This window comes from Salarias fasciatus, chromosome 14 (genome assembly GCF_902148845.1).
Source record: "Salarias fasciatus chromosome 14, fSalaFa1.1, whole genome shotgun sequence".
Classification (NCBI taxonomy): Eukaryota; Metazoa; Chordata; class Actinopteri; order Blenniiformes; family Blenniidae; genus Salarias; species Salarias fasciatus.
In genome coordinates this window covers 2,993,438-3,018,366 of record NC_043758.1, presented here as the reverse complement: position 1 = coordinate 3,018,366, position 24,929 = coordinate 2,993,438, and the positions used below count along the sequence as shown (strand labels likewise).

Genomic DNA, 24,929 nt, shown 5'->3' with positions numbered 1-24,929 from the left:
TTACAACAACAATAACAGTTACATAGGTCAATCCCACATTCCAGACAGCGCATCGGCAACCACATTTTCTGACCCCTTTTTGAGGCGTATTTCCAGGTTGTAGTCCTGCATGACAACCTCTGGTTGTGGTTGTAATGCATTTCTGGAATCTTCATTGTATTTCCTTCATTTTTAGTTACCTTTTGGCGTTTGGTTTATGAATTGATAACTCTAGTCTACAGTATATCTTTGTCCCTGTTTAATCTTACTTTTGTTAATAAATAACTTTATTATCCACTTAACACCTGTGGCCTTTGTTACCACCTTTTTCCCTTTTTCTAAATGAGTTGGTCATAACATATGTGGGGGCTCGTCCGGGAACACATCTGTTAAAAGGAGACCGGAAACTAAAAGATGTTTATTAAAGGGCGGTAACAAAGGCCACAGGTGTGGTTATTTATTAACAAAAGTAAGATTAAACAGTAACAAAAATAGACTGCAGACTCGAGTTATCAATTCATAAACCAAAGGCCAAATGGCAACTAAAAATAAAGGAAATACAACGGAGATTCGTGAAACCAAAAACACAGGAGTAAGAGTCACAAACACAGAATCAAGTGCCTCACTATCTAACAATGAATCACTGACTCCAGGAGCCATATGAGCATGCCTGTGTAACAGAGTGGGTGCTTGTGGTCAATTTGGAAGATTGTAATTATTCCTCCCAGCTTTCCAGTCACACAGAAGGACACAGGTTCACCGGTTAACAAAAGGAGTACAGTGGTTCCCAGTGAAAATAATTTATTTTCTTCTTAGTTGCGTTGCATTATCGTTTTGAAATACACTTAGATTAAAGGCTCGTTCAAATTATTGTTTAGAAAAAACTTAATTGACAGGAGCGAGCATCATTTCGGTCCAAAGTCCCGTGCGTGGTTGGGCTGGCCCACACCAACACGCCACCGTGCTGAGGACACGACACAGGATAACATTTAACATGACAGCAGCTCCAGGACGGACAAAGACAAAGACAAAGACAGCCGTGGTGTGTCTGCGCTGGAAACGGGGCTCGAACAGGGCAGAACCGCTTCCTACATCCGTTAGCGGGGCAAATGCTCAGACCAGCACCGGACCATCGGGACCCACGCACCCGATCTACAGCTGCTGTGGCATGCACTTGACGCGCTCCCCGGAGCCATCGCGACACTGCTCTCACGAAACACCGTTACCAGCCAGCACCAACCCGGAAGTGCAAGAACCAGAGGACAACACAGACGTACGAGGGTTTTTATAGCGCCCCCAGCCAACAGGCGGAGAACAACAATAAACACACCCATCCTGCCACACCTGGTTGCAGTTCGCTGCCAGTAATTGTCCTGCCAGCTGGTTTTATTCCTTCAGGTGGCTTGGGGGAATGGCTGAGGAGCTGCCCTCTTGGCAGGCTCCCCAGGTGCAGTCGACGAGGCGATTGCTGGGTTCCTGCAGCAGCAGCAACCTGGGAAACCACACTCACAGACACACAAAACACTCACACAGGGGGAGGAAAATGGGAAGACAATACGGCAGCGGCCATGACAGACATGAATCCACTGCGGAAGCAAAATGGGATTTTCATGACTCTGAAGCATTGCCTCTGAGTGGCAGATCGTGGCAGATAAGTCCTGCAGGTAAAAAAACTGAAGAAGAGGCGATGATGAACACAGCGCCTAATGTTTATTCTCTGATATAGTCTCTGGTCACAGCAGCAATGCAGAGAACTGAGGCCATCTGCTGTTGTCAAGAGGACCTGGATCTGAGTTACACCAGGAGCTGATTGTAGCTCCGTTTATTTCATTCAATGAAAAAAAAAAACTGATCAAAACAACACCGAAGAAACGTTTCCAATTTCTGAATGAAAGGGATCAGAAAGAAACAGACAGAAAGAAAGTACAGGAAACAAACAGCAGCTCATCTCAGACTGGACTGAATCCTCACATCCAGGAGTAGCCAGCTTGACAAAATGATTCTGAGAGTCTGACGTCTCCTCCAGGAAGTGTCAAAGGAGCCCAGAACAACATGTCAGGAGCTGCAGGCTTCACTTGGTTTAGTCAGTCAGTGTTGATGATTTACAGAGTTTATGGGAAGTTCAGCCAGACAGACAGTAGAAACAACCCCTGATGTGTTCGTGGCTCCATTGGCCGAAGGAGAATCATCCCCTGTAAGGTTGTAAAAAAACAAACATGCAGTATTTTTCCTTCAAACGTTGGCTGCTCTACAGTAGTGTTGGATGGTCAAAGGAATAATTGGTCTGAGATTTGGTGCTTTGATGGATTTTTTCACAGTGGTGTGGTAGCAATAAATCTATTTGATCTGGATGCCTCACTGTTGTCTCGGCTTATGGGCCGAGTAAGTCGGACCTGTTCCCGGTGCATGCTGGACTCCAGCAGGGCTGCCCTTTGTCACCGGTTCTGTTCATAATCTTTATGGACAGAATTTCTATGAGCAGCCAGGGGCCGGAGGGGGTCCGGTTTGGGGACCACAGGATTTCATTGTTGCTTTTTGCAGATGAGGTTGTCCTGTTGACTCCATCGAACCTGGACCTACAGCATGCACTGGGGTGGTTCGCAGCCCAGTGTGAAGCGACAGGGATGAGGATCAGCACCTCCAAATCCGAGGCCATGGTCCTCGACCAGAAAAAGGTGACTTGCCCTCTCCAGGTCGGTGGAGAGACTCTGGCCCAAGTGGAGGAGTTTAAAGTATCTTGGGGTCTTGTTCACAGTGGGGGACGGATGGAACATGAGATTGACAGGTGAATCGGTGCAGCGGCTGCAGTGATGCGGTGGTTGTATCGGTCCGTTGTGGTGAAGAGGGAACTGAACCGAAAGGCGAAGCTCTCGATTTACTGGTCAATCAACGTTCGCACCCTCACCTATGGTCATGAGCTTTGGGTTGTGACCAAAAGGACAAGATTCCGGATACAATTGGCCGAAATGAGCTTCCTCCGTAGGGTGGCTGGACGCACCCTTAGAGATAGGGTGAGGAGCTCAGTCACCAGGGAGGAGCTCGGAGTAGAGCCGCTACTCCTCCACATCCAGAGGGGCCAGCTGAGGTGGCTTGGGCACCTTTTTAGGATGCCTCCTGGACGCCTCCCTGGGGAGGTTTTCCGGGCATGTCCGAACTGGAGGAGACCCCAGGGAAGACCCAGGACATGCTGGAGAGACTATGTCTCTTGGCTGGCCTGGGAACGCCTTGGGATCCTCCTGGAAGAGCTGGAGGAAGTGTCTGGGGACAGGGAAGTCTGGGCTTCTCTGCTGAGACTGCTACTCCGCGATCCAGTCTTGGATAAATGGTGGAAGATGGATGGATGGATGGACGGATCTGGATGATGAGGTTTGTAAAGTGATGTTTATTGCTGTTGAGCGTTTAGTGATTTTCTTGAATGACTTTTGAAGTTTTTTGTGTGAACTGCTTTACATACAAACGTCTTGTGTACTGTAGTTCTGGAATGATCATTCTTTGGCATTTTATTTTGGTTTGAATGTCTAAGTTGGGATGGAGGTTATAGCCCTGAATGACCGCTGACCCATTGTGAAAAGGCCTCAGTTCTTTGTCTTTAATCTGTGTTGAGTCGACAGCCTGTGCGCCTTCCAGGCAGCTGCTTGTTAACTTTACCTGCAGCTGCTTCAGTTGAAACACTTCCAGCTTCATCTGCTCTTCTCCAACCTGGCTTCTCACTTTGTTCCAGAAGGTGGCGTTGAAGTGCTCATAAATCCTCCAGTCTAAAACATTCCATCTCTTGATTTTCTCAGGAGCCGTCAGCGAAATAGACGAATGACTTTGAGCTGTGCGACTGTTGACCTTAAAGGAAACAACGTCTTCCAGGGACCAACAGAGGGCGTGTTTGAGCAAGATCATGGACTCCTCAAAGTATTCAGTGATGAGAATAAGGTGGAAGTCCCGTTCTATGCCAGCAATCACTTTGTTGACGATGGTCTCCAGGTCTGGGGTGTCAGCTGTGGCGGTGTTGCCAAAGCCAAAGTCAAAGGCAACGTTGTTGTGAGCGTACCTGTCCTTCACTGATACGTTGTTCCAGCTATGTTCCAGGAAGTCATCCAAGGATGTGAAACTATGGAAGACTGTCCTATGGTTGAAGAACATGAAAATGGACTCCATCGAAGACACAGGATGTCTCAAAATAGAAAAGTAGAAGGAATCTTTGGGCATCAGTTTTTTCACCTGTGGCAGAACAGAACAAGCAAAAATTAATCAAAAAAAATGACTTGATTCTTATAACCTTCCCTTCTGGTGCTTTATCAGCGGTCCGTTACCAGACAGGCGACACACACCTTGCACCAAAAGTTCCAGCTCCTAATTCTCAGCAGAAGATTCAGGGTCTCCAGAACTAGAACCAGACTGATCCGCTGGAAAAACCCATTCCTGCCAACTTACATCAGACTGCTACACAACCAAGGATAACCGTCCATGCAATGAGCTACATGGTGCAATCATTTCACATCTGTGCAGCAAACTAGGGAATACTGTCATATAATCCTGTTTATGTTTATATATCATGTATATAATTTTAGGATTACTATTGCAACAGCACATCATCAGTAGTGTAAAACTAACCCATCTCAAGACGGTCTAATCCCAGCTCACATTCACTATTAGTGGGTGAACAATCCAACGCTTGGTGAATTCTGCTTCACAATGACAGGAAGAGCCGACATCCAAGGATCAAAAAGCAACGTCGCTATGAATGCTCGGCCGCCACGAGACAGTTCTCCCTGAGGGAACTTTTCTTACACCTCCTGCTTAAAACCCAGAAAGTCAGAAGGATGGTGAGGCCCCGCTTTCATGGTCTGTATTCATACTGAAAATCAAGATCAAGCCAGCTTTTGCCCTTCTGCTGCTGTGCGTTTTGTTTTGGTTGTATTTTTCATTATTTTTTTATACCTTTGCTAAGTGCTGCTGGGGACAGCTGTGGTCTAGTGGGGAGCGCAGTCGTCTTACAATCGGGAGGTTGTTGGTTCGATTCCTGCCTCCCCCCCTATCTGCATATTGCAACCCCCCCCCCTGCTGGAGTCATGGCTGCTCCAGGGAGAGAAACTCATTCTTTGGCTGGAAACGTAGACATTTTGTATTTAAGTCAGATGAGGCCCAGAACTTCTCTGTAGAATGTAAATTCTGCCTCCAGCTGTGAAAATGCTCTCAACATCCAGGAACTCATCTGAGTCCCTGGATCTGAAGACACATCTTTCTACAGGTATGAAACACACCTGAACTCACAGTGAAGCTAAAGTGTTATTAGCCTGCTGACCTGTCAGTAACCTGCTGCTGAGAACCACAGCCTCACCAGGCTGAACTCAGAAGAATCTGATGGAGGCAATAATATCTTCAGTCTGTATGGATGATTTATTGGAGATTGCATGTTTCCTTCTGTCACTGAGGAATGAATCAACTCTGAACTCTTGAAAAAATACTTTGCATGGCCGACCTGAAGACAAACCCTGCTCCTCACTACAGCAGTACAGCTACACAGCAGATTGAGTATATAATATAAATGTGTGTTAACACTGTCAATGCGGCTCCTGGTGCTGCTGCTGGACTGTAGAGCTACTAGAGGAACACAGTCTGAACTGATGGTTCTGATCCTGAGTCAGAAAGAAAGTCAGATTGTCAGTAGGTTTAGAGGTCAAAGGTCATGTTGTTGGTATTAATTGGGGCTGAACACAGAGTTCAGAACATTAGTGTTTACTGTGTAGAGTTGTCAATACACAATGAGGATGACACATTGTATTTGTCTTTATTTTTTATGTTTGCTGGTGAAGTAATCTAAAAGTAACTAAAAGTAATCTGGTACGTTACTTTTTAATTGAAGTAATTAGAGTAAGTTACTGATTACATTTTTTAACAAGTAACTTGTAACTGTACCGGATTACAATTTAAAAGTAACCCTCCCAACCCTGCGAGTAAAACAGTGATGTTTTACACTGACACACTGAAGAAGTAATTCATTGTTAAACACACGCGTCGACAACAAAAACTGAGCAGGAACTATTTAGTGAAGAAGCTCACCTCAGACTTTCTGAACCTCATGTGGTTGCAGATAATGTCAAACTTCTTCAGATGTTTGGTTTCCACAAACTTTCTGTCAAAATAGCGTGGGTAAGACAGCATGTGTTTGTTTTTTGGAGGCAAGACGAAGATCAGCTCCCTGCTTTCTCCGTATCGGAACAGGATGTTCTGGACGGTGCTGCTCGCCGTTTTGTGTGTCTTCAGGAAAACGATGTGAGATTTCGGTCGGCAGGTTTTTGGGAGGTTTTGCTTTCCTCTTTCCAGAAGCCCGTTGCCGCTCCCGTTTCCAGCTGTGGGCTCATGGTCCTGCTGCCGTCTGAAGTTCTGCTGAGGGCGCGGAGGAGGAGGTCCTTCATTCTGAGGACGAGGCCCTTTCAGGCTGTTATTTCTCCAGGAGTGTTTCCCATCGAAGACGAAAAGCTTCAAAAGGGAGCTGCAAGAGGAAACAAAGAAAATTTACTTATTTTCAGATGAGAGCCTGTCAAGTTATTTTTTCTTTGTGCTTTAATATTATTTAGAATTTTGTTAAAGCGTTATCTTTTTGTAGTAACAATTTTAATAATGAAAATTAAACGGAGTTGTTTTTTTTGTTGCTGTTCAACTGAAACAAATGTTAAAAAATGAGAGAAAAATGAATGAAGTGAAAGCAAAATGAGATGAGACAGAAAATGAATGAGAACTTCTGCAAATGAAAAATAGCATTGGGAAGAAAAATAATTTTACATTTTCTTTTCAGTGTGATCAGGTAAAGAAAAACTATCAAGAAGATGCAGAAGGTATTTGGACCTGAGAGGTCCGTGTATCTTCCGTTCAATTGATATTTAATTTAAAAAAAAAAAAAAAAACTCTTGATTGAAAAATGAGTCGTTTTTTTTCTTTTTCAAGTGATATTTAATTAAGAATCAAAAAACAATATATTGAAAAATGAGTCGATTTTTTTTCCTTTTTTATTATTAAAACGAAAACAAATAAATGAAAATTGATTTGCTTTTCAAAATCCCGTTTGTTAAGACAGATCAAATAAAGGAAAGTTGAAATACGGCCACAGAGCAGACTTTAATGTGATTTTTCAATTTCTTTGATCTCCGTGACCCGGAAGTTCTGTCGTCTGTGTTTTGGTTTTTGCGGCAGGAAAGTGGGCGGGTGACGGGACCCTATGAGTCAGTTTAAGTCCAGCACACACTACAGGATGATCGGGCCGAATTTTGCCCCGATCTTCTCCCGACCGAAGCCGACCAGGTCCGACTGTCGGGAGTATGATAATGAGTTCGGGTCTGATCCTCCTCTGGTGTGCGGTGTGTTCCGAGAGATTTTTTCCGGTTGGAGCCTCTCGGGAGGCGTCAGAAGGGGAGATCGCAGATAATGAACATGTTTAATATTTCCAATCGCAAATCCTATGATGTGTGGTGCGCTCCAAGAGGCGCCAATCAGCTGAGAGCCGACCTGTCCACACCCTCGAAATAAAGCTCCCTGATTGGCTGACAGCTCCATCTCACCAAGGTGCTGCTGCTTAAAAAAAAAACATCCCCTCTCAGCTGTCAGAGATGGAGACAAATGTTTGTGAAATATATTCACTATATGACAGTGAAAGAGAAAAGTCATAACTCCTAAACTCAGCAGTACAGAAAGTGAGAGGTTAATCCTCAATAACTGTATCACTCAGTCCTGCAATAATCCCAATGTTTGAATTCATCTCCATCCGTCCGTCGGGTGCGATCTGTCTTCTGTTGTCTTCTAGCATCTCTGAATCAGGGAAGATTGAAAAAATCCTGTAGTGTGTGCTGCCGAGTGGAGCAGAAGAATAAAGTTATTAGTAGCAGACTCTGACAAATGAAAGCTACTTTTTTAAATCACCAAATACTTTAAATCATTCTTTTTGTCCCCAGATTGGATATCTTACACCAGAATAAAAACTCGTTGGGCTTTGATTAGGTCAGTTTAATTATACGTCGCTGTGTAGCTCTGAAGGCAAGGAAAGTTTTTTTTTTTCTTTTTTTTTCCCTATTCTTCCGCGATGGTTAATAATGGAGATGAATTCAAACATTGGGATTATTGCAGGACTGGCGGAGATGCAGATGGATGAATCAGATCGGAGTTTGGGTCTGAATTTAGGAAATACAGTTCATCCAGGTGCGATTGAGGATTAACCTCTCACTTTCTGCACTGCTGAGTTTAGGAGTTCTGACTTTTCTCTTTCACTGTCATATAGTGAATATATTTCACAAACATTTGTCTCCATCTCTGACAGCTGAGAGGGGATGTTTTTTTTTAAGCAGCAGCACCTTGGTGAGATGAAGCTGTTCGGCCAATCAAGGAGCTTTATTTCGAGGGTGTGGACAGGTCAGCTCGGAGCTGATCGGCTCCTGTCAGAGCTCACCACACACTACAGGATTTGCAGTCGGAAATATTAAACATGTTCATTATCTTCCTCACCCCCCTTCTGACGCCTCCCGAGCGGCTCCGACCGCAAAAAAAATCACTGGGAACACACCGCACACCATAGGAGGATCAGACCCGAACTCATCATCATACTCCCGACAGTCGGACCTTGTCGGCTTCGGTTGGGAGGAGAAGATCGGGGCAAAATTCGGCCTGATCCTTCTGTAGTGTGTGCTGGCCTTAAACTGACTCATAGGGTCCCGTCACCCGCCCACTTTCCCGCTGCAAAAACCAAAACACAGACGACAGAACTTCCGGGTCACGGAAATCAAAGAAATTGAAAAATCGCATTAAATTGTGCTCTGTGGCCGTATTTCAACTTTCCTTTATTTGATCTGTCTTAACAAACGGGATACTGAAAAACAAACCAATTTTCATTCATTTGTTTTCATTTTAAAAAGAAAAAAAGAAAAAAAACGACTAATTTTTCAATATATTGTTTTTTGATTCTTAATTAAATATCAATTGAACGGAAGGTACACGGACCCTGAGAACAGACGCCACTGTGCCTCTTCAAGCAAGGCAAGCCTCCAGACTGTTCCTATTTTTAACTTCATCTTTTTTTCTTTTTTTTTTTCCTTTTTGCTGGATTTTAGCACATGCACAAAAAAACAAGGACTTCAAAATGTTGAAAATTTGTGACGAGCAATGATTCACCAAACTTTTACCAACAAAAATCACAAGATAAATGCTAATATTTTACAATTAAAAGCTGGTGTAGTTTGGATCAACAACAACAACAAAAAAGTCTCTTCGACACCACGAGGCCTCGACATACTTTCACCCGAGGATGGCACCGTGCACGAGGACTTGTAATTAGACAGCAGTGCTTGCAGACAGCTGCAGGCTGTGGGTCAAACAGTCAAACCCCGACCTGCACTACAGAGACACGCCAACATCGCCTTGATGCACCTCCATGAGTCTGTCAACTTCACCGAGTGGGTCCAGCCAGTGTGTCTGCCAACCGAAGATCAAGGTTTACCTGCGGCAGCTACATCGGCAGCTACACCCACAGCGTCGGACCCGCAGCAGCTAACAACCTTCAGCCTGCTAGCCCCCCAGCCCTGCGGCAGCTAAATCAGCAGCGACACCCCACAGCGTCAGACCCGCGGCAGCTAACAGCCACCAGGCTGCTAACGTTCACAGACGAAGTAGGACAAAAGGCCTCCTTCAAAAAACTTTGAGAAGATAGAAGGAAATATAGAAGACAAGAACCTTGAACACATTTTCCAACAAAATGTCAAGCATAGATGAACTAATTGTGGAAATTAAAAGTCTAAAAAAACTGTTGAATGAAAAGGATAAAATCATAGCGCAGCTCCAACAACGGGTGGAAGATCTGGAACAATATTCAAGGAAAGATGATGTTCTGATATCTGGACTAGACAAACGGCATCGTTCTTACGCCAGAGTTGCGAACCCTGGTGAAGCCATCGGAGAAGATGCTCCAACTGGGGAACTGCACACCCTAGAACATCAAGTATTAGAATTCTTCCAAAGAAAAAGTATCAACATCCAACACAACTCCATCTCGGTTTATCACACAATCCCACAAAGAAATAGCAAGAGTAAACCATCGATGGTTGTACGTTTTGTAAACAGGAAACACAAAACAGAGCTGATGAAACAAGGAAAGAAACTGAAAGGCACGAGGGCGTACCCAAAAGAATCCGGAATTTGACTTTAACTTTTTATTTCTGACATTTCAAAATAAAACATCACTGTCGCCTTCAAAATAATCTCCATCTGCATTAACGCAGCGCTCCAGCCGTGTCTCCACTTCACCAATGCGTCGTCAGACCCGTGCGTAATTGTGCCATTCAGGGCCGGCTGCGATTTTTCTGTCACCTCCTCCACATCTGCAAACCGCTGTCCCTTCAGCTGCTTCTTCAACCTGGGGAACAAGAAAAAGTCACTCGAGGCTACATCTGGCAAATAAGGCAGATGGGAGAGGAGATTCATCTCATTCTTCTCCAGAAACTGCGTGAGGCGCAGCGCCGTGTCCGCTGGCGCTCTGTGGTGGTGGATCAACCGGCTCCACTCCGCCACGACGCTCTGCTTCCTCCTCACATCCTCACGGAGCGTCTGAGGACTTCCTGTAGTAGTCCTGGTTTACAGTCTGACCTGGAGGGACAGACTCGCTGTGGACCAGACCCTGGACAGCCAAGAAGCAGCTCAGCATTGTTTTCACGCTGAGCGGACCTGACGCGCCGACATCTGGTCCTTCTCAAACCCCCGGACCACTCATGGACCTGAGTCTTCCCCAGAACATCATCCTTGTAGGCTTGCTGCAACAAGCTGAGTGTTTCTGCTGCTGTTTTTTCCAGCAAAAAGCAGAATTTAATGTTTGCGCTGCTCTGGCTTCACAGTCAATGTCGCCATTTTGGAAAAAATCACAGACCGCCGCTGCACTCTGTTACTATAAATAGCGCCTGACAGGCGTCAGTGTCACTCTGGGAGCTCAGCTTTTTCACAGATGTGCATGAGGCTTACCTGCAGCACATCTGACGGCCAGAAGTCGGAACTCATTATTATTATTGTTTTCTGACCAAATTCCGGTTTCTTTTGGGTACCCCCTCGTACGAATGTCTATATAAATGATCACTTGACCAAAAAAAATGCTGAGATTGCAAAAGAAGCAAGACTGCTTAGAAAACAAAATCACATAGTAGCGACATGGGTTTGGAACTGCAGAATATGGATAAAGCAAAAAGACGGAACAAATGCTGTGCAAGTAAAAAGCATAAAGGATCTCGCAAACAGGGCCGGCGATTAGGCTGGGCATCCGGGGCACTTGCCCAGGGCGCCGAGGCATAGGGGGCGCCTGTGGCGCGCCGCACACGGTGTGCAGCCCACGGTGCGCAGCCCACGGTGCGCAGCCCACGGTGCGCAGCCCACGGTGCGCAGCCGTGACGGCCCATGTGAGCAGCGCACTGCTAGGCTTCGCTCGGCATCGCTCGCTCGCTCCACTGTCGGCAACTCCCCCCCCCCCCCCAACCCCCCTCCACCCCACCCACCCACTCGACAACGCTCCACAACACTACCACGGGGCGCTCGTGTCGGGCTCACCCAGGGCGCCTGAGAAGCCTGCGCCGGCCCTGCTCGCAAAGTACAAACAATCATGATATAATTGTCAAGAAAAGTTGCATTTGTAATGACCTTGAAACACAGCAAGATGTGATTTGAAAAACAATAAAACTAAAAACATATATATATATATATATATATATATATGTGTGTGTATATATATATATATATAAACACATGGATCAGGAAAACAAAATATATGACATAGATACAACAGTAGATGAAAATGTATTTAACATTACAAATAAATGTGAATACTATAACAAAGAGGCTCTTAACACAGCAAAAAGTGAAGATAATACACTATCCATTATGCATCTAAATACTCGAAGCATGTACAATAATTTTTCGAGAATTCAAGACTACTTAAATAGGTTTAAGACCAAATTTAGTATTGTTGCAATAACGGAAACATGGCTCAAAGACGATATGATGACCGAGTTTCAAATGGAGGGTTATTCCCTCAATTCACTAAACAGGAAAGACAAAAGAGGAGGAGGAGTTGCACTGTACATCAGTACAAAGTTAAAATCAAAAATTATTAATGAGATGACAGTATTAGAGGATGAAATAGAAAAGATAACAGTGGAAATGCTGTCTACTACAGAAAAAAAATATTTTGGTAAGTTGTGTTTATAGACCACCTGAGTCATGTATGGAATTGTTTATCGATAAAATGACTGAAAATTTGGAAAAAGGACGCAATACAAGAAACAAGTGATATGTGGAGATTTTAATATAAATTTTGAAAATGTGAAGGACTCAAGAACAACAGATTTCCTAAATTCAATTAATTGTTTGGGTCTTTTTCCATTAATAACAAGACCAATGAGAACAACAACACACAGTGCCACTACAATAGACAACATCTTAACAAATGTAGAGGATATTATAGTAAGAGGAATCTTAACAACTGGTATTAGTGATCATTTGCCTATCTTTACAGTACTTAAATACAACCATAAAGTGGTACACAATAACACAGTCAAAAAATAAGGAATGCGATTTAAACAGGCTCGTTACTCGTTATTTCAAGTGCATGAAATTTCCGCAGTGGACCTGAAGTGCACACGACGCCGCAAAGTGCAAGTGAAAAAAAGAAAACAATGAGAGGGAGCGACTCGAGACCGAGCTGGCCCGGGAAGGATGGAGCACTGCAGCGGGACGAAAAGCAGCCAGAGGCCCAGCAACTCTCTCTCACGCCGAGCTCAAAACCTTCTTCAGCACTGAGGATTAATTTATATATTTTTTTGCCGAGTTAATCTGTTTATTTTGAAACTTCGATGTTGGGAGAAAGATGAATATTTTCAACATGGACGGAACGTGACAATCTTCGAGTGGAGATCCATCTATCCACAGTTGGAGCCGCGCAACGAGACGCTCTGAGAGCGACAGCGAGGCTGCGCACGTTGTGCCTTTTCCCGCGGAGGATCGGTCACCAACCTCCGTTCAAGCTACACCGGAGACTGGATAATTTAAGTTTGAGAACTAAATTTTGCATTGAAACACTTCAGATGATCCAGTCAGGTATGTGGAAGCCAAATCTGTTGTATTTCTTTGATATTTGTTCATTGGTAAAAGTTTACTCTGTCCTGAGACTTATATTGGGCTATTCTTTTGTTATTTCTAATATGTACTGTTATGACAAATGTGTGAAACAATACAAGGTTGAAAGGAAAAAAGTAGAAAATATAATAATATGGATAATATAATCTGTGTTACTTACAATGTTAAAGGCTTAGGGAGTCCAATTAAAAGGAAAAAAGTATTGAATCAATTGAAAAAACTTAACTGTGCCATTGCAATGCTCCAGGAAACGCATCTTTCAGAAAAGGAGCACATGAAGCTTAAAAGGGAATGGATTGATCAGCAGTATAGTTCTTCATATCAAAATGGGAGAAAAAGAGGAGTTGCAATTCTTTTTAGTAGAAAGGTATATTTTATTCATGAAAAAACCATCAGTGACAAAGAGGGGAGATATCTGATGGTTATTGGATGTGTAGGGGGCGTTAAAATTACTCTATTTAATTTATATGCGCCAAATGAGGATTGCCCAAATTTCTTTAAAAATATTGCATCATTGATAGCAGAAAAAGCTGAGGGAATCATTCTTATAGGGGGAGATTTTAATTGTGTTCTAAGAGCATCTGTTGATCGGCTCCCTGCAGATTTAAATTCAAGATCCAGAAAATCTCTCACTCTCTGTGCACTGATGGATGAACTAGGTATGGTGGATGTTTGGCGTCGACTACATCCTAAAGAAAAAGATTTTACCTTCTTCTCACATGTATATGGTAGTCATTCGAGGTTAGATATGTTCTTGATGTCTGCAGTAGATTTTTACAGAGTCGCTGAGTGTAATATAGATGCAATCACTATTTCAGATCATGCTCCAGTTTCTTTAAAATTAAGGATGAATCCAAAGAATAACTTTAAGTATTGGAGAGCAAATGTATCTATTCTAAATAATGATTTGATCCAAAAAGAAATTAGAAGAGGCCTAATAGAGTATATTCAGTTTAATGATAATGATACTGTGTCCCCATCTACACTATGGGAGGGAGCTAAAAGCGTGTTGAGGGGAAATATTATTGCAATCTCTTCAAGAATAAAAAAGGAAAGACTTGCAGAACAATCTGAAATGGAAAATAAAATTAGAAATTTGGAGAAAGAATATCAAAAAAATCCAAACGATATCACATTAAACATGTTGAAAGAAAATAGGCAGAAATTAAATGAATTATTAACCTATAAGGTAGAGGGACAACTTCGATTTTCAAATCAAAAATACTATGAATTTGGCAATAGGGCAAGTCGGCTATTAGCATTCCAGCTTCGTAAATTACAATCAGGCAGAGTAGTCCAAAAAATTAAGTGTTCAATAACAGGGGAAATATTTATACAGCCCAAAGATGTGGCCAAGGCATTCGCCTCTTACTACCAGGAATTATATAAGGAGGAAAAATGTCACAATAAAAAAGAAAAAACTGAGATTCTTCTCAATTCAATAAACCTTAATAAATTGACTGAGGAGGAGGCAGATATGATCACTCGTCCAATTACAGAGGAGGAAATTAAAAACAGTATTCTGAAACTTAAAAATAATAAATCTCCAGGAGTGGATGGCCTCCCAGGGGAATATTACAAAATGTTTGAAAAGGAGATTACTCCACTCTTGTATAAAGTCTACAATTATGCACTTTCAGAGAATGATCCTCCTCCATCATGGTCTGAAGCCATTATCAGCGTTATCCATAAAGATGGTAAAGATCCTACTTTGTGCACATCTTATCGTCCTATTAGTCTCCTCTGTGTCGATCTGAAAATTCTCACTGCTATTATATCTAACAGAACACAAAAATATATAAGAAAAATAGTGAAACCTGATCAAACTGGCTTTATTGCACATAGACATGGATCTGATAATGTTCGAAGAGCCTTAAACCTCCAAATAATCGCTCATAAAAGGAACACCCCATCGATGCTTCTCGGCTTAGATGCCGAGAAGGCATTTGATCGGGTAGATTGGACTTTTCTGCAACAGACACTGAGACATATGGGCTTCAATGAGATGTTTATTAAATGGGTTCAAATTTTTTATAAAAATCCAAAATCACGGGTGAGGATCAATGGTTATTGTTCAGATTTTTTTCCACTGGGACGCGGCACTAGACAGGGCGAGGTTCTGTCTCCATCCTTGTTTGCTTTGAGTATTGAGCCATTAGCTGAACTCATAAGATCGAACCCACTCATACAAGGAATAAGAGATGAAAATAATGTGCAGCACAAACTGGCACTTTTCGCGGATGATATTTTATTGTTTTTGGAAAATCCCATCACATCTGTACCTGCTCTGCTCAATAGTCTTAAAGAATATGGCGAGGTGTCAGGTTATAAAATAAACACGAATAAATCTGAAGCCCTAATGATTTCTGGGAGTTGGCCATTGCAGTTGGATAACATGGTGACATTTAGACACTCTAAACATGGGTTTAGATATCTTGGAGTAATTCTTACCCCAAAGATCACAGGTTTGTTTTCAGCAAATTATGATAAATTATTAAAACAAATTAAAAATGATTTAAATAGATGGGACCTACTTCCACTTTCTTTTTTGGGGAGAATTGAATGCATAAGAATGAATGTTCTGCCTAGATTATTATTCCTATTTCAAAATTTACCCATCCCTGTTCCAGAATCCACTTTCAAAATATTAGACAAATTAATGTTAACATTTATTTGGCAAAAGAAAAGACCAAGAGTGCGTCTCAAAATTTTGATGTCGGACAAAGAAAATGGGGGCCTGAGGCTACCTAATTTGAAATTGTACTACTGGGCAGCCCAGCTGAAGGCTATGGTGGCATGGATCATTTGTAATCCAGAAACACAGTGGGTTTCTATGGAAAAATATTCGTTGCCAGGTATCTCTCTCTCATGTTTCCCATTCCTTAACCAGCAATCACAGAAAAAAATAAAAATTGAAAATTTATGGGTCAAGCATACACTAAAGATTTGGAACAGAATCCAAAAACAACTGAAGGGCAGGGTTTCCCTGTCTCGAGCTATGTCAATACATGGAAATATTGAATTCCTTCCATCTTTATCAGACAGTGGATTTAGCAGATGGGCTGAGAGACGACTTATAACAGTAAATCAGATGTTTGAAGGGAATGTCATTAAAAATTTTAATCAATTAAGAGCAAAATTTGATATATCATCAAAGGATTTCTATAGATATTTACAAATAAGGAGCTATTTAACAAATCATCTGGACTGGGAATACATTAGAAGAGAACCAACGAATATCGAAACACATTTTATTAATCTTCTTGAAAATGACGGGGTAATGAAAAAACAAATATCAGTGATGTATCAAAAACTGCAGAGTGATATGTCAGATAATACACTACATATAAAACAGCAATGGGAACTGGAGCTAAATGTGATTTTGGAGGATGATGTTTGGAGAAATGTCTGCTCAGGATGTCATCTTGGTGTGGGGAGTCAGGCTTGGAAAGAATTTGACTGGAAGACAAAAATAAGGTTTTTCAGAACTCCGTTAAAAACTTTTTTGTCAAAATTAGTAAAAGTAATTTATGTTGGAGAAATTGTGGACTCGTGGGTGACCAAGCCCATATTTTCTGGGACTGTCCTGTTGTTCATGATTATTGGAAAAACATCAAAGACATATTGGAAAAGAATCTGAAAGTAAACCTTCCTTGGGATCCTTTAATATTTCTACTGGACATCTTTCCAGACAGTCTCTCTCACGACCAAGAATATCTTCTACATCTAATGTTAATGACTGCAAGAAAAGTTATAACAATGTGCTGGTTGAAACCTAAGTCACCAACAGTTACACAATGGACACAAAAAATCAGACAAGTTTTTTTAATGGAGCAGCTGACAGCACAACTGCAGTTAAAAACCCCTGTTTTTGACAGAAGGTGGACATCAATGCTTGAGTTTCTGAAATAGGATTACCCTTTGCCTGTATATATATTTTTTTCTTCTTCTCTCTCCTTTGTTTCTGATTTTTTTTTTTTGTTTTGTAATGATGCCCAGTCTCAGGACAGTGTTATTGTTTTGTCATGTTTTGCCCTGTGCATATGGCAATAAAGTTCCAAAAAAAAAAAAAAAAAAGAAAACAATGGCGGCAGTTGACGACGGTCCAGGCGTGGGATTTCTCTCGTTGAAACATGCACATTATTTTCCTTTGTGACGGTAAAAGACCAGAGCAGTACTTTGGTGACCTGTAATCTATGTGGAGGTTCGAAAACGTTATCTACATCAAAGACAAGCAATTCTAATCTGATGAAGCATCTTCAGGAGCAATATGCATCTACCGAGCTGGTTGGAAAAGACCCTGCAGGTAAAAAAGACGATGCTGCTGTTATCGTTAGCTCCCCTGGCGCTAAAGGAGGAGCCACTCAAGCTAAACAATGAAGGCTTGATTTGCACAGTCTGTAACGCAGACGCAGCTCAACAGACTGATTGCCAGGTAGGCTGTGGAAGACATGCAACCTATCTCAACAGTTGAGTCCCCTGCTTTCAGAGCGCTTGTTAGCAAAATACCCGTGCGAGGGCGAGACGGTGCTGCGCCAGCACCATGCAGGAAGACGTTTTCTCATTACCCGAACCAAGAAAATGCTATCATGGAGTCACAGCTCAAAAAGACATTCGACGAGTGACAACATCTCTCCACAACAGCAGACATATGGACGACGCATAATAAGAGTTTTCATTCTTTAGCTTTTCCAGGTCCTGAGCCTCCAAGACTTGGGTCTGGCTAATGATTTATCTGGTCTTACATGGTTCTAACAGACGTCTCCAGATCTGTCTGTCCATCGCGGTGGACGATATCCACTGTCCTATCCAGTCGGTGCCTCCAGGCTCCTTCAGTGCCTGAACCTTTGAAGCACACAGGTGACTAGGACTGCATTCAGAGAAGGACGTGGACGGATGGATGAAAAATGGAGATAAGAAAGCTTTTCAAGAAAATAAGTATTGCCTGTGTGTTTGTAGAATAAAAACCTGGTCAAAACATCGCCGTTTGCACATTCTCATTTAGTTTCTGTCTCTCACACATTCATTTGGGTTTATACATTGCATTTGTGGCGCCCCTAAAATAGGGTGACCACATTTATTTATTTAGCTGACCATATTTAATTTATTCATGTCGGAAATTATTCTGTTACTATTTCAATTTCTGAACTTTTGTGTAATTGAGGGGTGGAACTTTTGTTTTCTCTCGCTGCGCTGGGAGCGGTTAAGGGGCGGACACTTCTGCCGTTCATTCAGACGTTATTCGGGAGTTAAACAAGATGCCTCTCGTCTTCTGTCTCCTCTTTTCACCTGCTTAAAACAGGTTTGTGAGTCACCTATGAAACACAGTTAATTCATGATATTGTCTCAGCGATTTTCTGTATATTTGATGTTATTTGTGTCAGTTTAAAATCCATATAAAGCAACTTCCTGGAGTAGGTTTTCCCCATGCGGCCGCCATTTTGGGTCAAATAAGCGACAGTTGCTGGACAGTTTTTTTTTTTTTATTAATGGCTCCTGTGTGTTTGTGGTGTGCGGAATATTCATGATTTAATGTTAAATAAGTATCTTATTCTTATTCTAAACTGATGTGATTTTTGTTTTATTCTGAGTCGGTTATTTTAAAAAGAAAATGTTTTATAGTTCATACAAATACCTTAGAAACTGCTTCTTTCAGTTATCTGTATATTTTCAGAAGACTATTTTGTATTAATTCGGGTTAAGAAATGATTTCTTGTGGAATACATGTTTTATTTCATGTTTAACACCCATAGAGAACTGTGATCAGAAACTGTGTGACTTGATACACAATGATTGTAATGTGATTACATGGTTATGGAGATGTGTTCATCTCAGTTACAGGGGCGATGAGAAAGAATATGAAATGTGATTGAATGTGGAACAATGAATGTGATAAGGACTCATCGGAACTGTAGAAGAACCGCTTATGGAAGTGTGAACCAACAGAAATGAAAAATGCAGACATGATTTATGAAATGTAATGTTTATTAAAGATTCAGACGTTATTCGGGAGTTAAACAAGATGCCTCTCGTCTTCTGTCTCCTCTTTTCACCTGCTTAAAACAGGTAATATTTTTGTTACTGTGGTCATCATCACCCTGAGACCCATAACACATTTCTTTTACAGATGGTTTTGTGTTAACAACTGAAGATTGGATCCTTATTTGCTTAGTTTTCACACCCTTATGTTTTAAAGGACCTATATCATGCAAAATGCCCTGTTTTAAGGTTTTAAGCATGCCACAAAGTTGATTTCCCTTTAAAACCACCCCCAAAATGTTATTTGCCTTCTTCCACGCATGTCTGAGTAATCTCTTTCAGTCTGCTGCTCTCTACAGCAGCCCCTCCCTTCGGGTAGAAAACAGCTCGTTTGAAACTCTTCAAACCTAAGTACGTCACAAAGTTGAACTCCTCCCACCACTCTCCCCCCCCCCCCCCCCCCCCCCCCCCCCCGCAGACAACACCCCACTCTCCTCTGACCAGCAGCAGCTGATTCACATTTTCCACTGAGGAATTTTCTCTTCCGGGTTTCAGAATTGACCTCCGAGAATCTTTTATTTAACACAAAATGACTTTTCCTTAGTGCCAAATATAAACTATTACCATGTTAATGCCAATAGTGGGGTTTGGACGAGCTATAAAGCATGATACAGGTCCTTTAACTTCTCACCAGTCCTTTCTTTCTTTGAGGTGATTGGCTGGGACATGGCATGGAGGCGTGCCCATGTGAGTGCAGGCCAGCTGCACATCATCATCCTTATTGGACGGGCCCAACTGGAACCCAAGGGAGGGAAGGTTTCACTGGGGGAATTTGCAATGTATGGTTTAAAGGAAACTTAAGGGTTAATTTAAGATGGATGAGACAGAACTAATTGTTAATGTACATAGAATGAATGTAAATAGAGTATCTTAACTGAAAATAGCACTAATTAAATGACTGACAATCTAATTGAGCACAACCCTCTGAATTTCACATGGGTGGTTTAGTCCCGGCTGTTTAAGGGATGAGGGACACGCCTGTGTCCTCTGTGGAGGGGAGATGCTGCCGCTGTGTCCTGGTGTTGTGAATAAATGGAAGAGTTCTGAAAGACTTCGGGCTGTTCACTTCTTCCGTTCTCGGACATGCTGGCTATCCTGGGCTTGTAAGAGCCATCTTAACTGAAAATCTTATGGCAGAGTAAATGTAAAATTAACTGTTTACATGTTTCACATAAGTAACATTCTTTAACAGCAACAAATGAGACACTGATGTCATGGTGCTTTGTCTTGCATTCCAGAAGGACATCACCTGTCCCATCTACATGAAGTGTGGGACACGGAACCACACACAATATGTGAACATCAGCAAACTGGCGAGCTCAGTGGGAGACAGCCTCTGTGACAGTCTAACTGGCTTACATGCCTTCACTGGTTGTGACACTGTTGGTGCCTTGGCTGGCCAGGGCCGGCTGAAAGCCTTGAAGATGGTGAAGAAAGATACTTCTTACCAAGAAACCTTCAGTGGACTAGGGCAGTCATGGAATATCAGTGAGGAGCTGTTCCAGAGAACTGAGGACTTTACATGTCACATGTACGCTGCAAACAGCAGCACGGTAGAGGTGAACCAACTGCGCTACCAGCTCTTCTGTTCCAAAAGGGGAGGGATGGAGTCCAGCCAGCTGCACCATGCAGAGACCGTCTCTTCCTGCATGTTGAACGAGCCAACTATCAGGCAGCCATCTGGAAGAGCAGTCTGCAGCCGAACCCTGTGGTCCCAAGTCCTGCAGAGCATGGATGGAAAGAAGATGAAGGCAAGCTGGCAGTTTACTGGATGCGCTCTCCACCTGCACCAGACGTAGTCCTGGAATTGCTGACATGCAACTGTGTCCATTCATGCAAAATGCCAAGCTGCACATGCTTATCAAATGGACTGGCATGCACAGATATGTGCCAGCTGCAGACATGCAGCAACCAGAAACTGCAGGATGACCCAGAGCCTGAGCTGGAACTCGAGGAGTCAGAAGATGAGCGAGACGAGGCGTTTGAGTGACGCTGCAAGGAGTTCATTATAATGCTGTTCTGTTGAATACTTCAATATGTTGTTCATTAAAGTCAAACTTCCTTATCCCATTGTGGTGACTGTAGAGGTTAATCTTTTGAATCGGTGGTTTCTTTGATCGTCTTGTTTTAACCCCTTCTTGACAATAACGGACAAAGAGCCTTTTCACGCGTGTGACAACGTCTCCGTCGCAGCACGGTAAAAGAACAGTGCGCTCCGTCCGCCATCATTTATTTACTCATTTCAAACAGCTGAACTAAATAGCTTCCTCCTTGTGGGTTCACCCGAAGGTGCGCCCTCTAGCCGCACACACACACACTGCATGGTCAAACAAACTTAATTGCCCAATGTGTAAACCTTTTAACATATGAAACTCCCTTGTTTAACTTAGAATACACAATGCATGAACTTAAATCTTCTTAAACTTACACATAAGAAATGGAGCTTACAGTGACCTTATTTCCTTCATGGTAAGGACAAACATTCACATGCTTTCTTAAAACACACACACAAAAAATATATAACAACATATAAAACCTAAAAAAATAAATAACAGGGGCTCGCGGTACTGAGCCTTCACGTGCCAGCCCTGTTTCCACTAATTCCACAGTGCCACACACTTCTGATACATTTTGCTTTGTGCATCTTCCTTGTAGGTTGTTCTATGGTTCCCTATCCCATTGTGGTGTCCTTTATGTCACCATATACGAGGGGGGACCCAAAAGTTTCCGGAGTGATTCTATTAATAAAAAAAATACAATGAATTTCCGACTTTGGCCGCTAGATGTCGCTACAGGATAGCCTCATGCATAACTGTGCCAGGTTTGGTCTTCCCCCGTGATGCGGTCAGCTGACAGTCACTGTTTATGTTGACAGAGTTACACCCCGCTCTTCGATTTTTCAAGATGGCGGATATCCACAGATATGCGCTCTGTCAAAACATTTTGTTTTTTATTGGGAAAAACAGCGGCAGAAACACTCACCATGTTGCAGACATTCTTTAAGAAGGATTCTTAGGGTGTCCGAGTGGTTTGGGCCCTTTAAGACTGATCGGATTACATCACAAAAACCAGGCACGCAGAGGACAACAATCCACTTCCAGAACAGAGGAAAACGTCACAAAAACTGAAGAAGACGTCATGGTAGATCCACGCAGGACTTTTGATGACATTGCAGATCTGATGGGAGTATTGTAGAGATCCAGACAGATGATCCTCAGGCGGTTATTAGAAGCAGGGAGATGAAGGCACCCGGAAATGGCCGCATCATAGCAGACAGCAGACCACAGGACGCCCCGTTACGCACAGAAATAGCACAAATGTTGTGCGGAAAGCATATTTTTTTGACTAAAACCGTGAACAGCAGCCTCCCCACCGCCATATTCACCTGATCTGGCCCCAGGCGACTGCTTTTTGTTGTCAAAGATGAAACTGGAGCGGCAGCAGAAAGGTAAAGCAGGCATACAGGCGGGGGAGGGAAAATCGAAGTTCCATCTTATCGGCACAGTTACGCGCGGTCATGGCGACTCTTCTGAACAGTGAAAATCTCCGGTGCAGCGTTGTATTCAAGCCAAAGGAGAGTATTTTGGAGGTGACAGTTTCAAATAATTGCGAAGATTAAAAAATTAAAAGTTATAGCTACAGTCTGGGAACTTTTGGGTCCACCCTCGTATGTCCCGGCTGTTCTAGAGTTTACGTAATAGGAGACCTACTGCTCTTCTAATCTAAGGCTCACAATCTTCCATGGCAAGAAAGAGTATAGGCATATTATACATTTTCTGAATCATTATGGTCCTGGGAGTGTTGTAGACTTTGAATTTTGTGTCCCTGTTGCTCCTAGATGACACAGGGCTAAAAGATAGTATATCATTTAGGCAAAAATTGTATTTTTCGCCTAGGTTTTGACAGTTCAAGGAGTTCTAGTAACCTCTATATTGGTCAGAAAGGTTCACATTGTATCTTGAATGAAAGTTTACATCGCCCCCTTTAAAATGATACCAGAGACAATGTTGTGAAGCATTGACAGATGTCCTGTACACCAGTCTAAAGCAGGATATGTACCGGTATCTGAAATGCAATTTCTTGAAGGGGCGGGTATGCTTCATGAGCTGATAACTATGATTTAGCTCCCACTCTGAAAGGTCTATCATACCAAAATATCATCTACAGACATAGATCTTCTCCAAAAATATAAGGAACCTTCGTCACCCTGAGTGGTACCGACAAGTGAAAATCTGGGGTCAGGCCCATGGACTAGTAACGGTGAAGTGAGTTTACCTGGAGAGCTGGACGTGGATCAAGACACTGGCCACCAGCACGAGGGGGATGATCCACAGAGAGTGGCGCCGGCACTTCAGACACCCGCTGACATGAAAACAAACAAACGGCAGCGTTTAAAGCAAGGCTGGTCAAAGTCCAGGAGGAAGAACACTCGTCTCAGCGTGACTGGATGGGTATTAAATGCCACGTGCACACATCCTTGAAGGAGCAAAAGTCTGACTTGATTTCATGAATAAAGAACACTAAGATTCACTTTTGGAAAATTACAAGATCAGTTGTTTTTTTTTACATACCACATTCACATGGTCAGCAGGTCTGTACTCTTGTTTTTATTTTTCTAATAGCTGCATTTGAACAGGAAGAAACAGGTTCTTTATGTTTTGAATGCTTGCATTGCAGGTGATGAACGACAGTCTCCTCTTTAGATATAAGTATTTATACTGATGAATGCCACATGACTGTGGTTAAATTACAATGTGAACTGTACTGTGACAAACTGTTAAATGCATCAGTTTAGTGATTTAGCGTGTTTAAATCCCATGATTATACAAAGGTCTTAATAGAAATTTAGCTTTGGGGGGAAAAAGCTAATATACAAACTGCTTTTTACAAGTCAGCGAAGCAATAAATTCTCCTGCAAAGTAAAGTACAACTGGCCAAAAACAGACAGATTTCACCATTTATAGTGAGATTCAGTCCTATTGGATGATCTCTTCTTCATCTTCACTTCTACCACTGTCTAGTAATTCAGTTATGAAGTATGTTAAGTGCTTAGTACAAAATCACCAATGGCAAAAACTCTTAACAGAAAAAAAAAACACTATAAAAGCATGAAAAAAAGCAAAGCACGCAAAGGATTTCCAGAAAATCCCTGAAGGTTTTCCTGTTTTGAGTGTTCAGACTGTTAATTTGCTCAGTAAAAATGTAACTGGCAATGAGCCAGTGTCTTCTTATTGTTATTGTCTACAGCAGAACAACTTATAGATAACATTTCAAACCTTTTAGAGCAAACACACACACACACACACACACACACTTTCTCAACAGTTATAGTTTTAAATAAAGTCCTCCAAATATTGTGCTTTTTTATTGTTTTGTTTGTTTTATTTTTTTTTCTGTTGTTTTTTATGTGACTGTACATTTACTTTTGTATTTTTCTTTTTAATAAATAATTCTTTCTGTATTGGTTCTGTTTTAAGGTGTTTGTAATGAATCGTACTTATAGATAATTACAGGTTTTCTAGGTGATCCTGAGACAGAAACAAGCAGCAGTTTTCACACTGAAACGCAATCTTTTTATAAACATTTAAAAAAAAAAACTAAACTCTTACTCGGTGTGTGACGAATGTGATGTGTGGATGTAAGGTGAAGGGCCCTACCCGGCGTGTGGCGTCGGAGCAGACATCGTCCTGCACAGACCCTCAGACTCAGGTCCAGATGCACCTGTCTGCAGACTCTGTCTCTGCTCTGGTCTGCAGGTGAGCCTG

At 42.3% G+C, this 24,929-nt stretch overlaps 1 protein-coding gene across 1 annotated transcript; it reads right to left on the bottom strand.

The window, feature by feature from the left end:
- Positions 1 to 1,577: 1,577 nt before the first annotated feature.
- On the bottom strand, positions 1,578 to 24,929 carry LOC115400418 (galactose-3-O-sulfotransferase 2-like). The gene is made up of 5 exons (XM_030108283.1): positions 24,822 to 24,929; positions 23,440 to 23,526; positions 6,034 to 6,466; positions 3,330 to 4,191; positions 1,578 to 2,325 (listed from the first exon to the last, which is right to left on the bottom strand). The coding sequence occupies exons 1-4, from the start codon at positions 24,845 to 24,847 to the stop codon at positions 3,379 to 3,381; spliced, it is 1,359 nt and encodes a 452-aa protein (XP_029964143.1). The 5' UTR covers positions 24,848 to 24,929; the 3' UTR covers positions 1,578 to 2,325; positions 3,330 to 3,378.